This window comes from Chelmon rostratus, chromosome 16 (genome assembly GCF_017976325.1).
Source record: "Chelmon rostratus isolate fCheRos1 chromosome 16, fCheRos1.pri, whole genome shotgun sequence".
Taxonomy (NCBI): domain Eukaryota; kingdom Metazoa; phylum Chordata; class Actinopteri; order Chaetodontiformes; family Chaetodontidae; genus Chelmon; species Chelmon rostratus.
The window spans coordinates 14515302-14529696 of record NC_055673.1 but is presented as its reverse complement, the minus strand read 5'-3'; the positions used below and the strand labels follow the sequence as shown (position 1 = coordinate 14529696).

The 14395-nt window shown below is 39.5% G+C and overlaps 2 protein-coding genes across 3 annotated transcripts; one reads left to right on the top strand and one right to left on the bottom strand.

Annotated features, from left to right (window-relative positions):
- Nucleotides 1-928: 928 nt before the first annotated feature.
- Nucleotides 929-2002, bottom strand: LOC121620036 (forkhead box protein C2-like). Its single transcript, XM_041955973.1, has 3 exons — nucleotides 1847-2002; nucleotides 1659-1751; nucleotides 929-1555 (listed from the first exon to the last, which is right to left on the bottom strand). The coding sequence occupies exons 1-3, from the start codon at nucleotides 2000-2002 to the stop codon at nucleotides 929-931; spliced, it is 876 nt and encodes a 291-aa protein (XP_041811907.1).
- Nucleotides 2003-7177: 5175 nt separating this feature from the next.
- Nucleotides 7178-14131, top strand: ptdss1b (phosphatidylserine synthase 1b). 2 transcript variants are annotated; one of them, XM_041955268.1, is made up of 13 exons: nucleotides 7178-7428; nucleotides 7621-7712; nucleotides 7885-7929; nucleotides 8030-8154; nucleotides 8845-9003; nucleotides 9425-9576; nucleotides 9775-9916; nucleotides 10064-10176; nucleotides 10427-10492; nucleotides 11321-11420; nucleotides 11891-11950; nucleotides 12367-12445; nucleotides 12530-14131. In XM_041955268.1, the coding sequence occupies exons 1-13, from the start codon at nucleotides 7250-7252 to the stop codon at nucleotides 12625-12627; spliced, it is 1410 nt and encodes a 469-aa protein (XP_041811202.1). In that variant the 5' UTR covers nucleotides 7178-7249; the 3' UTR covers nucleotides 12628-14131. The 2 variants fall into 2 exon arrangements, 1 of the variants encoding a protein (XP_041811202.1); XR_006007533.1 differs by lacking the exons at nucleotides 12367-12445; nucleotides 12530-14131 and adding an exon at nucleotides 11517-11668 and having other exon boundaries at nucleotides 11891-11934.
- The last annotated feature ends 264 nt before the right edge of the window (nucleotides 14132-14395 follow it).

The window sequence follows — 14395 nt, the reverse complement described above, 5'->3', positions numbered from 1 at the left end:
AATTTTGAGGTTGTTGTACTACACTTGAATATTTCCAATTTATGCTCCATTATACTCTAGATAACAGATCTAGATTTTAAGATTTTACATAAAATAAATTGTGATCAGCTTGTGAAATATGATACATTGATAGAAATGATGTATAAGTACAGTATTTAAGCATTTTAAATTAGCTCCACCTCCACCAACTACATTATGCTGCTTACATGTCAATGCATCAGCCAGAACAACATAACAGCAACTTTATATTGTATACCACTCCAATATTCTGCATAATGAATACTTTTGATACATTAAAGTTCATTTTGCTGTTAAGACTTTTGTACTGTTAGTTATGCTACTGTTAGAAGTATATTAATAGTATATAAATAAATTAAGGTCAGGTCCAAAACACTGTCACAGGTTGTAGTGAAGAAAAGATGTGTGTGTCATGTCAGAACAGATGCCTCAAATCAGTCAAAATAAAACTTGTCATATTGATATAAACCCAACTACTTCCAGTGTACTGCTCTGGCAGGAAAAGTGATAAACTGACAGCTACTGGCTTTTTCCCCTACTGATGAATGAATGATGGCTGAATTCAATTTAGCTGCTCCCATTTCAGGGTCCAGGTGTTGTGCATGCTGACTTACTGGGAAACAACAGAGCTATCATAAATGTTACAGACAAACAAGTCAAAATGTCTGCTGTGACAATGTGTTTACCTGCAGAAATAATTAATTGGGACTCCTAAAATTGTTTGGATGTTGTGCATTAAATAATCAGAGAAAATGTTTGACAAGACGTCAGTGTCTTCTGGTGGGGGAGAAACAACATTAGTGTCTTTTTCTGACCTCTTATTGAAAACAACCAAAAGCTGAATTTGTTATAACATTTTATTGAAAACATAAAGTGCTGCAGAAAGCTGGTATGTCAGGTGCAACACACATCACAGCCACAAACGGAGAGCATCATGGGTAAAGGTGGGTACAGAGTAAGTGATGTAACTGCTGTGTGGGCTGCTGAAATAAGGAGCAGTGCTGGCTCTGGTGTAGACGGGGAACGAGGCCTCAGCGCACACATGCATCCTCTTGATGGGCCGAGCAGCTCCATCAGCAGTGAGTCCGTGGTGTGTGCTGCCCCCTGTTGAGCAGATGGAGGATCTTCCAGCTGCAGCTTGAAGGAGGAGAGGCTCCTCAGAGTCCCAGCTGAAGTTCCTCTTTGTGGCCCGAGGCTGCCGCTCCGCTCCGAGCGGCACGCCGGACAGAGGAGAGGCTGCGGAGGCCCGAGCGGAGGTGCTGTCTCTCTTCAGGAGGGACTCGATGGAGAAAGGACCGCTGAACTTCACCTCACATGTGATGTGAACAGCTCTGCAGGCCGCAGGCTCAGGAGAGCAGAGAGCTGAGCGGTGCTCTGATGCTCTGCTCATGTTCTCAGTTTCCACTTTGGAGGCCAACTCAGGGAAGAGCTGCAGGATCCCTTTGAAGTGACGACGCACCATCTTTGCTGTGATCTGACTGGGCTCCAGTTTCCAGTAGTTTTTCTTGCTGTCCAGTGAATCTGGAACCATTGGAACCTGAAAACACAACACGGGCTCTTTAAAGACAGAGTCTCACTTTCCCCTTGAATGAAATAACAGAATCATGTGAAATATGAAAAGGTTTGGGATAAAAACTGACCTTTTGACATTTGTTGGCTGACAAACAGACTCTGATGTTGTTCTCAACAGATTTTCTGTCCTCACAAATGAGTGGTGCCATCTTGTCCATCAGCTAGAAAACAAACAAGTTGAAATGAAAGGTTTGAAAAAGACACTTTGTGTTTCATGTGACAGTTTTCCTGCAGATGCTCACTGACTCTTTCTTACCTGAGTGAAGGTGAGCATCTTGTGTGGAGCGTCTTGGAGGACGACAGCGATCTTAGCCAGGTAGGTGCTGCTCTTCCTGAACAGACGCTGCTGAGAGCTGCTGGGTGGAGCTGAGAGAGGCAGCTGAGCTCCACACTTCTCCGTCCTGTTCTGCATCTTGTTTGTTGGAGAGTCAGTGGAGTCCCACACACAGAGCAGCGTGACCACAAGATCAGTGCAGATGTGGACCTGAGGGGGTCACCTTTGGATTTAAGTCCTGTGGGGACAATAGGACAATAGGGTGTGCACTGCAGGTTAATGAGGACCTTTTGATGAGTAAATGAGCCATTCCTGCTGGAGGTGGAGCCAGTGATCACAGTAATGGTCCAGCTCCAAAAGTTCATCAGCATGTGTGTCCATATGGCTGTTCTGAGACTTTGTTCACATTAGAGTAGACATTTCTTTAATGAACCCCTAAAGACTAAATAACTCAAACTGTAAAGTTGTTGTCATTTGTCCTATTTGGTAATCACAAGACTAAAATATGTAGAATTCCCTGAATGCATTGTCCAGTTTGAGGCCTCCTTAACAGACTGATGATGCACATGATGTCATACTCAGATGAAAATATGAGTTTTAAATGTCACAGTATGTAACGTTTAAAGTGATTCTTCTTAATATGTTTTTATAAACCTTGCAACAATCTTAAATTTAAACTTCCATTTCATGTTTTTTTTCCTCAGTTGTTTAGTGCTGTGGGTGTGGTGGTGGAGGTGCATGGGTGGGGAGAAATGGACTTGTTCCTGTGCTTTTTGTTCTTTAGTTGTTTTTAAACATGAGCTCACATGTAAATTACTAGTGAAGTCATTTATTGTATAATTTGTAATGGCCAAATCAGCATTTTGCCAGGTGACAGTCGTCATTAATCGTCATGCACATTCCTAACACAGAAAACGTGTATGACAACGTGCCATTCACTGACATCCAAACCTCTGTCATATGAAAGCGTGACTCTCCTTTGATTCAGTCCTTTACAGCATCGCAGTCTGTCCGTATTGTACTCACACTGAGTGAATGTATACAGGTAGATTTTGACATGGAATTTATTAACCAAGAATCAAACAGTGCTCTCTGTCTCAGAACAGTTAAATATCCTAAGATATAAGATGTTGACGCTGTATTTGAAGGAAGCAGGTAGGTAACAGTCTTATTAATGTGATTTATTTTCTGATGAATGAACTGAATCTTATTTTCAAAGACGCCTGAACACAGACAAGAGTAGCTCTTCTTAATCAACAAGAGAACACTCGAATCAGTGTCAGCTGTTATTTATAGATATTTTTAACTATCGAGCACAGTTTTGAATTTCTTTAATAATTTGGACAGAGATGGTTTAAAGAACACATAATCAATATTTAGGAGCTTAAACCAGTGTGGCCCGTCACAAACAGGTAAGTCACCCTCACACACAAAGGTTGTAACGAAAGAGGTGATAACTGCTGGAATGTAGCCATTTAAATGGGCGATCGCAGACAAACACAAAGGTTTTGACTGGAATGTAACTGGAAAAGCCTTTAGACACATCAGAGCTTCATTTACATTCAATTGAGTGAGCAGAGAACTGAGACATTCCACGAACAAACAGGAAACATGTTTTTAAGAGTTGTGTAAATTTCTACATCAGTTGTCTTGAGATGGTGTTTATTTTAACAACACTGAATTAACTGAAATTATAGATCTATATTGTTAATTGTTACATTTAAGAGGCAACGATCAATGATGTTACAATGATCTGCTTCTCTGTGGTGGTCTAATTTTATTGTAACAGATGTTTATTTGTAGATTTTATTCTGGCAGAAGTTTAATTGCTGATTCATTTCACTTTACACAATTGGTGACCACTGGGTGTTTTTTTTTTTTTTTTTTTTTTTGGAGATTTAGATGGAGTAATCGATAAATTACAGATTCATCAAAACCATCATGGATGCAACTGCAACTGTAATTATCTTAAAACCTATACCCCCCCTAAAATCTGAATTAACCCACCCCAGGTTCAGCAGTGTTACCTGGATACCTTACTGAATTTGCTTCTCGGAACAGACCCCAGAGCAGCTGAGTAGCACAGCTTCAATCAAAGACAAGTGAAATCAGCTGCTTCAGTTTTAAACTTGTTTTTGCACAGAGCACTCAGTCCAGGTAATGTGCTGATGCATCTGAATGAGGATCACTGATGTAAATCACCTTTGTCATTATGTGGGACAAAAGGTTACAAGTGTGACTTTGAGGGAGTGATGTGCAAACTGCTGGAATGTGATTGGATTGCTCACTGGAATGTTAGTGTGTATTAGCAGAGCAGCCTCTGAGAGGCTGAAAACAGATTGTTTGTTTTGTCTCTTACAACAACTGAAGAAATAATGTCGAACAAATTGCAAGATGGAAAACTTATACTTCAAACTAAAATTTCCACAGGCTGGAGCAGGAGCAACGCACACCTGCAGATAGTCGAGAATCAGCTGAAGTCTGTCTGCTGCTCCACCCTGAAAACAGCATCAGTGTGAGTTCTGCTCTGAATGAACATTTCACCCAAAAAATTTCACTTTTGAGATCAACATTTAAAGTGAATGACTGAAATCTGGTCTAAAACTGATGACGCTCCTCGGTTACCTTTCTTCTTCCTATAAACGATGAACGCAGCAGCAGCCATCAGGACGAGGACCAGAGCAGCCACTCCAGCAGTGATGGGAACGGTCATGTCAACAAAAAACAACTCAAAAACTGAGACCATATAGACAAAGCAGGTCAGGACAGACATACATCCAACCACCTGTTTATTAATACCCGCTGTACACACATTCGATCAGTTATAACCTAATGACATGTGACGTTGGTTTGTCCTGTGACGTGTTGCTTGGATTAGTTTGAAAACACAAACTACAAACCACATTTATGCTTCGAGCTTAACTTTGCTGAGCGGCTTTGACGTGAAATTTGCAAACCATCATAGACCTTCGAAGAACCGGAGAGGAGGAGAGTCCAAAATGAAGGAAGCTATAATGTTAGTTGTTAAATGCTCGATGAAAAGGCATGATTAGCAGTCAGCTATGAGACAGGAGTTGGTGGTATTGTTGAAATATGTTTAAAATTAGTCTATCTGTCCATGTACAAGCATGGACAGGGGACACAAACAGTCCCATCCAGAACCAAAAAGGTGAAAAACTGTGAACTGCAGGAAAACAACGTTTTCATATGTCTCAATTCTGATCCCATTCTTACTTTCTTTGCTCCTGATCTCTGCTTTGTCCAGTCTGGTGATGACGTTGTTCTTCACACCAGAGAGATGAGGTCAGGTCATGTGATTCTACCTGTTCTCTGCAGAAATCTCTTCCCATAGGCAGAATACTTCTTCAGGAACGCAGGACAAATCTGAGTGAGGTAATTCTCATTGTAAGTGATTCCAGCTTTCTCAGCATCCCATCTCAGTTTAATGACAAAGGTCTGCGGGTTCGGAGCAATCCATGTCAGCATCTTCAGGTCCAATGATATGAAGTCTTCTCCATCAAAACCATACTGCATTAAACCATTGACATCTCCGGTCTCATCATCCCACTCACAACCACTCAATCTCTGGAAAATGTGGACACCTGAGAGACAGAGACTGTGATTAATAATGATGGCCAGATGAAAATCACCAGTGGAAAAATGATCATCTTATGATTCAAGAGAAGAGGGCACTTTTCTTTATATTTCTGTGCAGTTATGATAGCATTGCTCTGTAAATTCCATAAGCTTATATAAGTCTTGTATTCTGTGCACATCAAACCATTCTTTACAAAGTTATACAAGTGTGGGTCAATCCTCATCTCAGGGCTTAACATGCAGACCATGAAATGCTGAAGGGGAAAGGGAATAGTGTGGATTGTAGGCGTTTCACAGCATAGTCAACTAGTCGATTATTAGGCTGATTAATACCCCAAAAACAAAGAATCCAAACCCGACTAATTCCTCTACTGAACATAATCACTGTGTTTCACACATAAGAGACACTCAACAGACAACAGACAGCTTAAAAAGCTTTGTTAGGACTGCAATCTAATTGTGTGACTACTGAACAATGGGTAATAAAGGATCACCCTTAAGATCATCCTACAATGGCCAATAAACAGGTTTTATTCAGATGTCCCTTTACTGCCATCTGGTGTCAGGTCCAAATAGTGTTGTGAGAAGCTTCATATTGTATGTAATGGAGTTTACACTGGATTTAACTACATACTTGTGATTGATCCCTGTATCTGAGTATTATTTACAGAACTGAAGTATTTTTAATAATAAAGGCAACTGACTAATAATGGAGACACGTTTAGATCCTTCACTTAAGTCCTAATACCACCCTGAGGTCTTGCATTCAGTATTATCAGCACAATGTACTCAAAGTAAAAGTGAAAATACTTGTGTAAAAAAATATTCCATGTCAGTGTTTTACTATTATTTCTGATGGTTTCAGATTAATATTGCTGCTGCTTTAAGTTTGCATTTTACTGCTGTAGATGTTGAAGCTTGAGCAAATTAAGTTGGATCAAGTTAAAATTGAAAGTCCCTCGAATTTGTATTTAAGTACTGAACCTGAGTAAATGTACCAAAAAAAATGACATTTCAGCTTTCACCAACACACCACTCGACTCTGACTAAATTATCATTATTATTATTTAACTCAGACTGTGTGTGGCTTTGCTGTATTGAGGATAAACGGAAGACGAGTTGTTTCACTTTCTTTTTAAGGCGCCTGTCGATCGCACCTGAACCATAAACCATCCACACTATACTATATATTAAAATAGATATGTAATACAATCCATCACTTATTGGACACGTTACATAGGTATCAGTATACAAGCCTCCTTTATCCTGGAGAAAAAGAACAGTACTAGCAACATGCAATTTTGGATTGTTAACTTTTTACTCACAATTTCTAATCCAAAATAAACTACCCTCAACTTGGCTGCATCATTTACCAAGGTGTCGCGCAATGTCAACCGTTTTCACGTGTATATTAACGGAAGGACTTCACGGAAGTGTTACAGTGTGGGATGTACCACAATGCCATATTTGTGGGTACAATAAATTCAAATAATAGACTCTTGAAGATAAAAAACAACTAAATAGTTGAATGTAATTGAATAAGAGTGGTATGACCATTGAATCAATTGCATTATTGTATTTTTCCATACAGTTTGTTTTGATGAATGCTAGAACACGTATTGCAACGTACAAGACACCCCCATTAGCTCTATGGTTCAGTCCATCTCCAGGGTTAGTTCTTGAGGAGCTCTGCTCGCACCATCTCGCCTGCCTGATTTTACAGCTTGTTGTTATAGCCGTCAACATTTAGTTGGTTAAAAATAAAAAAAGGTAGCCCAAAACAGCGACATGACCGCCGCCGTGGCTCCCCGAACACATCGGAAGGATGATGCCAGCTATAAGTTACATTTCCGAATGATAAACGAGCAACAAGTGGATGATATCTGCATTGATTTCTTCTATAAGCCACACACCATCACTCTCCTAACAGTAACTGTGCTCAGCCTCATGTACTTTGCGTTTACCAGGTAAACTTCAGCGTGAAAAGTGAACGTTTTCTGCAAGGTGCTTTATACTACAAGTTTTAAAAGCTATAAATTGTCATAAAAAGTCATTCCTGTTCAGTACCTAGCTGCCTTTAACTGAATGTAATGTTCATAGTGCTAAATATGTAGGAACACAAGCTTCCCTTTGTTAACATGTGATAATGTATTGTTCAGGGATGATGAGCACCCTGACAACAACCTCCGAGTTGGTGTTGTCGTGGTTGTCTCCTTCTTCTTGGTCATCAGTGTCCTGGCCTTTCCTAATGGTAAGCTTTCTGACTCTTGACCAATGATTATTCACTTTATGAAGAGAATAATCAGCAGATTACAGAAACAATTGGTAGTTTCAGCTCTGCTTCACTGGTTTACACAAATTTCAGATAAATTATATGAATACTGCAATCACACCAAAAGTCACTGTCATGCTTTCTTCATCAGGACCTTTTACCAGGCCTCACCCTGCAATATGGCGAATGGTGTTTGGTGAGTGTGTCACTCACTTTGCATTCACGTTAACCTGTGTTTTATGCTTGGATCCAGTTTTCATTTCAATCCTGACTCACTTTCTCCTGTCCCGGGGTAGGTCTCAGTGTTATGTACTTCCTGTTTCTTGTCTTCCTCATCTTCCTCAACTGGGACCAAGTAAAAACACTGATGTACTGGTTAGACCCAAACCTGCGCTATGCCACACGGGAAGCTGATATCATGGTAAATAATTTTTTTTTTATACTTTTATTTTTCAGTTTTTTGTAGTACAATAAACATTAGGTAACCCATTTACACTGGATGATATACAGGACATAGGAGGTGTTGGTGACAGAATTGTACACTTTCACTTTTCACTTTTTAGTTTCAGTTGTCTGATGCTTTGTAGTTAGGTATGTGTCCCATTTAGTCCCATACTCAGCTCCCTTTGATTTCTGTAATCTTAAACTGCATGAAAATCCTGAAAAACCCTCAGTGGTGGCTTGAACATCTTCTCAGAGAGGCTGTAACATGGTCATGACCAAATAATGTCAGTGTGATCTGCATGGTAAGGATGGTTTCGAAACTTTGTCATAATGAACCATCAGACATAGTTCATACCACATCTAATGTCTGAAGATGTCAGAATGAATGGAAGGATGGTTCTCTATTATTTATATAACTTTTCCTGCTTCCTTAAGACAAATTTATGCATGCAAGGATTATTGCAAATTAATTTATTAATAACTAGTTTGTGCTTTCATGATCATGATTATGAGGAGAAAACAATGATTTTCTGATGTGATTTCAGTTTTTGGGCTATAGTAAATTAAGATGAGTACACTTCCAGCTCTACATTTCCAGCTTTAAATCTGTTTCCTGTTTTTGGTTGCCATGGTGTTTCTTAAATTCAGTCACCGTTCCCCTTACCAGGAATATGCTGTAAACTGTACAACGATAACGTGGGAGCGAATCCTGAGCCACTTCGACATCTTCGCATTCGGCCACTTTGCAGGCTGGGCCATGAAGGCGCTGCTCATCCGCAGCTACGGCCTCTGTTGGACCATCAGCATCACCTGGGAACTCACTGAGGTAACATGCATGTGTTCAAGAAGGGGTCAGGTGGGATTTGCCCACGGTAAAGTCTGTTACATGACTCACAGCTGTCCAAGGAGCTAAACAGGAATTTGGTCACTAGGCCATGTAAAAAAAAACAGCCTTGGCTTGGTCTGTGCAGGCAACAAGGATTGTTTGTTTGGGAGAAACTCTTCATAACAAAGCAGCAGTATGAGTAGGAGTTTCAGCACATAACAAGTGCTGTTGCCTTGACTGCTGGCAGTTGACTGGAGGGATTAGATTACAGGATTTTGCCTAACACCCGATTTACTCATCACAGAATCGACTGCGTCTCGAATCCCGGAGTCATTCAAACGACAGTGATAGAGAAATGTAGCCCCTCGATTGAAAAAGCACTTTATCTCTTTCACCACATAAATGAATTGTATTTTCACAGCTGTTCTTTATGCACCTGCTACCAAACTTTGCGGAGTGCTGGTGGGATCAGGTGATTCTGGACATACTGTTGTGTAACGGAGGAGGCATCTGGCTGGGTATGACTGCCTGTCAGTTTTTGGAGATGAGGACCTACCGCTGGGCCAGCATCAAGTCAGTAAAGCTTGTGTTTTTTTTATTTTCTGGCTTTGTATATTCTTGGAATCCACAGTCCCGAAAACCCACAAAATAAGAATCACTTAGTTGATTGTTGGTATTTAACATAAAGTAGTTTATGATACTTGAATTCTGGACCCTTTTGCATGTGTGTATGTATGTCAACATCCCAAAAAATGCACATACTCTGTTCAGGGAAATCCACACCACCACAGGGAAGATAAAGAGAGCCGTGCTCCAGTTCACCCCGGCAAGCTGGACTTATGTGCGCTGGTTTGATCCAAAGTCGTCTTTTCAGAGGCTAGCAGGCATCTATCTATTTATGATCTTATGGCAGGTACTGTATTCTTTGACCTTTGACTCAAAAATAAAAGACTGTATTAACTAACAGTTATTTTCACTGTTTATGTACAGCATAACAGCAAATATACATCACATGCACCAAAAATCCTTCAAAATCTTGTCTTTTCATACATCTTCACAGCTGACAGAGTTGAACACATTCTTCCTCAAGCACATCTTCATCTTCCAGGCATCTCACCCTCTAAGCTGGTGTCGTATCCTCCTAGTTGGAGTCATCACTGCGCCCACTGTGCGGTATGTCAAACCTTCAAAAGGACATCTTTACACTACCTATGAGCAATAATAAATGTGATATACTAGATTTAAATGATACTGAAACAAATACTGCCTTTTTGTAAAGTAGAATTTAATCCTGACATGAGGATTTGGTTTGGGGGATAAAGTAGTGGTTGTTTCAGATTGTGTCTGACATTTAAGTCTTTGTGGAAACCTTAAATGCTCACTTTGTTCTTGATGCATATACATTTGTTTTGACCTCTTTCAGACAATATTATGCATACCTGACTGACACTCAGTGTAAGCGAGTGGGCACACAATGCTGGGTGTTTGGGTAAGCACTTTTTGTCCTGTCAGTTCATTTTTCACTGGTATAGAAGCAATTTGGAAGCTGCATTAATTGAAAACGTGATGTGCCCCCAGTTATTTTAAGAACCATCATAACATTTTTTATGTGACTAATTTCTTGTCTCCATTACATTTGCCATATTTTGGGCCAACTTTGGTTGTATCCACCTGTCAGTTAAATCACAACTGTGGTTTTAGCATTGATTGCAGTAGTATAGTAGGCAAACTGACACTGAACTTTGTCCAGAGTCCACTAGGTTTTCCTTGATCTTGTCGGCAAGCCATTTTAGTGTAGCTCACAGATGAACAGGCATGGTTTTATTGATAGAATAAAAATCAGATTAACTGAAATGTGTAGTTTTAGAGAGGCTTTCCTGAAATTCAGCTTCACGAGTGTGGATTAAACTCATAACGTAATGCAGTTATTGACCTCATCTCAGACACAAAGCTGCCAATGCCCTCAGTGTGCTCTAGTTTCCATAGCAACGAGACAGTCTACTTCCATCTGCATGAAATACTTAACATTGAGGCAGCTCTCTTGTCTGAGGTTTACCCCTGCAGAGTAACCTTTAAGACTGAAAAAGAGTTTTCCCCAGCAGTATGGTGAGTGAAGATCACAATGGGTATGAATGGCTGCAGAATAATACAGAGCACATGCATATGGAGTCTTATGCAACAAGTGTTACACATCCATAGAGAAGCTCCATTGCAGTGAAATGGCATTGCCAAGAGAGGGGGCCATTGTTAAATACAATAACACGTGTTTTCCAGAGCAAACACACCACTTATCTAGCGCTCTTATTTTTCCCTCCAGGGCCATTGCTTTCCTTGAGGCTCTTGCTTGTGTGAAATTCGGTCATGACTTGTTTTCCAAGACACAAATTCGCTATGTACTCCAGTGGCTCCTCTGTCTGGTAAGAAAACACAAGTGTGCGTGTGTGTGTGTGAGGACTAGTAGTGGATGTGTTTCATTTCAGTTAGTCTTTGAGCCCTTATGTGCCTTTTCAAAGATGGACACCAAACACTAAAACAGACACCAGCCTCATAAAGATATCAAGGATGCATTGGACCATCATTTGCCCTTGAAACAGTCATCACCTGCAGCATATTTTTATTAAAGCTGACCATGCAGACATGAGGCACAACTGTCCAGTATTAACAGGTACATGTTTATTTTGATGGTATTGAACACTACTGAATGTGCCACCTTTCAGTCCGTCCTTGCGAGCCTGTTCACATGCAATGTATGTTGCAATATATATATGCAACTTTAGGGTTTATATTTTTATGCTCACTGTGTGTATTTTCTGCCATGTTCTTGGAAAAAAAACAGAAATTGTGTTTGACCAGACTTTTTTTTTTGCATCCACTCTTTCGTTTTTAGGCACTCATCACACTTCTGTGTTTGTACGGGATGGTGTGGTACGAGCAAAATAAGATTAAGGTGAGATGATTCATTGAATGTGTTGATTAGATTTTAAGTATTCATTCACAAATGTTCTAGCAGTAAATTATAACCAGCTGAAAATGTTGTTTCACTGATATGTTGTTTAAGTTAAAGCCACAGTAGAACTTCACTGCGGACATTTTGAGGAAACTATACATTAATTCTGTTTTGTTCAACTGTGTCAAGTAATGACAGTGTAACAGTGAGCCACCATGCACAATACCAGGATCCTGAAACTGAGCAGGAAAATTAAATTCATGGTAAATTATTTTTACCATTTAAACCTGTGAAACCAGAGAGTGTCAGTGAAACAGTGATTTTTAGCTTGATAGGCAATTAGTCTTTCGAGCTGCGTATCTTATTATTGCTGATCACAAAAATTACATTCACTCTGAGCTTCCTTCTGTTTGCAGAGCACTTCTGTGCAAAGTGAGGACTGTGATGACAGCAATGTTGTCAGCTCATGTGGTTTTGTCCCAGATGGCGTCGCAGGTCAGTCTCATACCAGACTGGTGACAACTCTTGAATAAACTCCATCCTAAATGTTTAACACAGTTCTGTCTTTTCCCTCCATAGCTCAGAGGGATTCCTTGAGAAGTTTAAAACCTGCAAAACGGAGGAGAGCTTCTGGGAAGAACAGATATGTGAATGGCCATGGAGGAAAGAAACAATAAACAATGGTGACACTCCGTATTTATATCCTCTGCGAATCCATCCTTCTCCAGCAAGGATTCCCCAGTAGGCACTTAAATCTAACGAATAACTGTTGTTAAAGGTGCATCAAGGGTTTAATGAATGCCAGAAGGCAGAAATCAGACTCCAAAACAAAGTGACATCCAGTCCTGCTTTACTCTTTCAACTTACGAAGTTATAATGGCCGTGGAAGTCAGAGGCAAAACACACCAATGAGCTTCAAGCTTCACAGACCTGCAGACTGCAGAAACGGCTTACTAGCAAATCTTTAATACCGTATGACGAGGACAGAATTGGTTTTCTGTTTAATGTCAAAGATATATTTAAACAGATCTAAATAACCTAGAAATGTGCTCTGGATTATGACAGAGAAGGTGGCCTTATTTGCACTGTAAAAACTAGCATGCTGGCCTACAGCATTGTCCTACAACCAGCATTTTCTACCTTAAACTACTGAATGTTGTTTGGATGCTTTGCGCTGTGGGACAGGTTAAGCATGTCCAGTCAAGGGTGGCCTTTACAAATCAGTCCACACCACTACACTGAATATGCATATGCTACAGGCACTTTTTTTGGACTTCAACTGTTTGACACCTCTTTGTTTTTGAATATTACTGTGTACTAAATTTAATACCTTTACTACAAAACAAAACATTACACTTTTGTTGCTTGTAAGTCACTGGAATTGGTGATGATTATTTGTTGATTTAGTGTATTTGTGTTTGTATCATAATTGCCAAAGGTTACCAAAAATTGCACTATAATGCAGTAAAGTACTGGCATATGCAGTACCGTATGCTTTTCTTCAAATCAAAATTGCATCATCAGGAAAAAATGTTTTTGTCTACTTCAAATGAGAGGAGCAACCAAGTGTTACTACACCAACTGTAGCCTTTACATGTTATTCTTACCCTTTTTAGCTTTCATAAATGTGGTATTTTGAACAGCTGAGATGTATGTTATTTTCATTATTTTTGCCTGTGTTTGTAATCAGAGAGAGAAGCGAGTGGTGTGTGTGATAGATGTACTGACAGAATACTGTGACATTCAACAGCAGAGGATAATCACGTGTGTGAAATGATCCTTTTCAAAGTTTTTTGTGATGCCAATTAATGAACTGTGACATTAATACAACACAGTAAGTGACTGCTCCATATTAGCTTTTCTTAACATTGTTGAAAGATGAAATATAGTTTCATATTTAGGTTTTATGACCTCCCATGTGTTCGACCAATGTTGGATAGTGACTGCTGATTGAATTTGTGTTGATGAAACTTTTTTAGCACTCACCTGCCTCAGTGAGTCCAGGTAAGCACAATGAGTCAGACCACATTCAATGTAAAATGTTTCTAATATGTTCATTGTAACCTCCTATGCATTACTTGATATTACTGATTTGTGATTTTATATGGGTGGGTTTGCTTGTTTTTGTACACACAATTAAATTATCACGTAACATTTATTTGTTTTCCATTGTGCCATTCCTGGAGATGTTTGCAGCATCTGAAGTGCTTTAAGTAATATATTGCACTTGTCTTTTTCAGTTTATTATTATGATTTGTGTTTCACACCTACAATATAACAAAAGTGAAACAACTGAAACAAAACAATGGAAACTTTCCAGGAGTATGTTTTGGTTTTGGTTTTGGTTTTGGTTTTTCATTAAAACAAAGTTTTAATTTAATATTACAACATAAAGACAATTCAGATTGACATGATGCAGGCAGACTTCACAATACATACAAATCA

Excerpts from the sequence above, each read along its gene's own strand:
- LOC121620036 (XM_041955973.1), bottom strand. The coding sequence starts at position 2,002 with ATGCAGAACAGGACGGAGAAGTGTGGAGCTCAGCTGCCTCTCTCAGCT. Across the intron at positions 1,752-1,846 it reads AGATGCTCACCTTCACTCAG|CTGATGGACAAGATGGCACC; the intron begins GTAAGAAAGAGT and ends TTTGTTTTCTAG. Across the intron at positions 1,556-1,658 it reads CAGCCAACAAATGTCAAAAG|GTTCCAATGGTTCCAGATTC; the intron begins GTCAGTTTTTAT and ends TTGTGTTTTCAG.
- ptdss1b (XM_041955268.1), top strand. The coding sequence starts at position 7,250 with ATGACCGCCGCCGTGGCTCCCCGAACACATCGGAAGGATGATGCCAGC. Across the intron at positions 9,004-9,424 it reads TCACCTGGGAACTCACTGAG|CTGTTCTTTATGCACCTGCT; the intron begins GTAACATGCATG and ends GTATTTTCACAG. Across the intron at positions 10,177-10,426 it reads ATCACTGCGCCCACTGTGCG|ACAATATTATGCATACCTGA; the intron begins GTATGTCAAACC and ends GACCTCTTTCAG.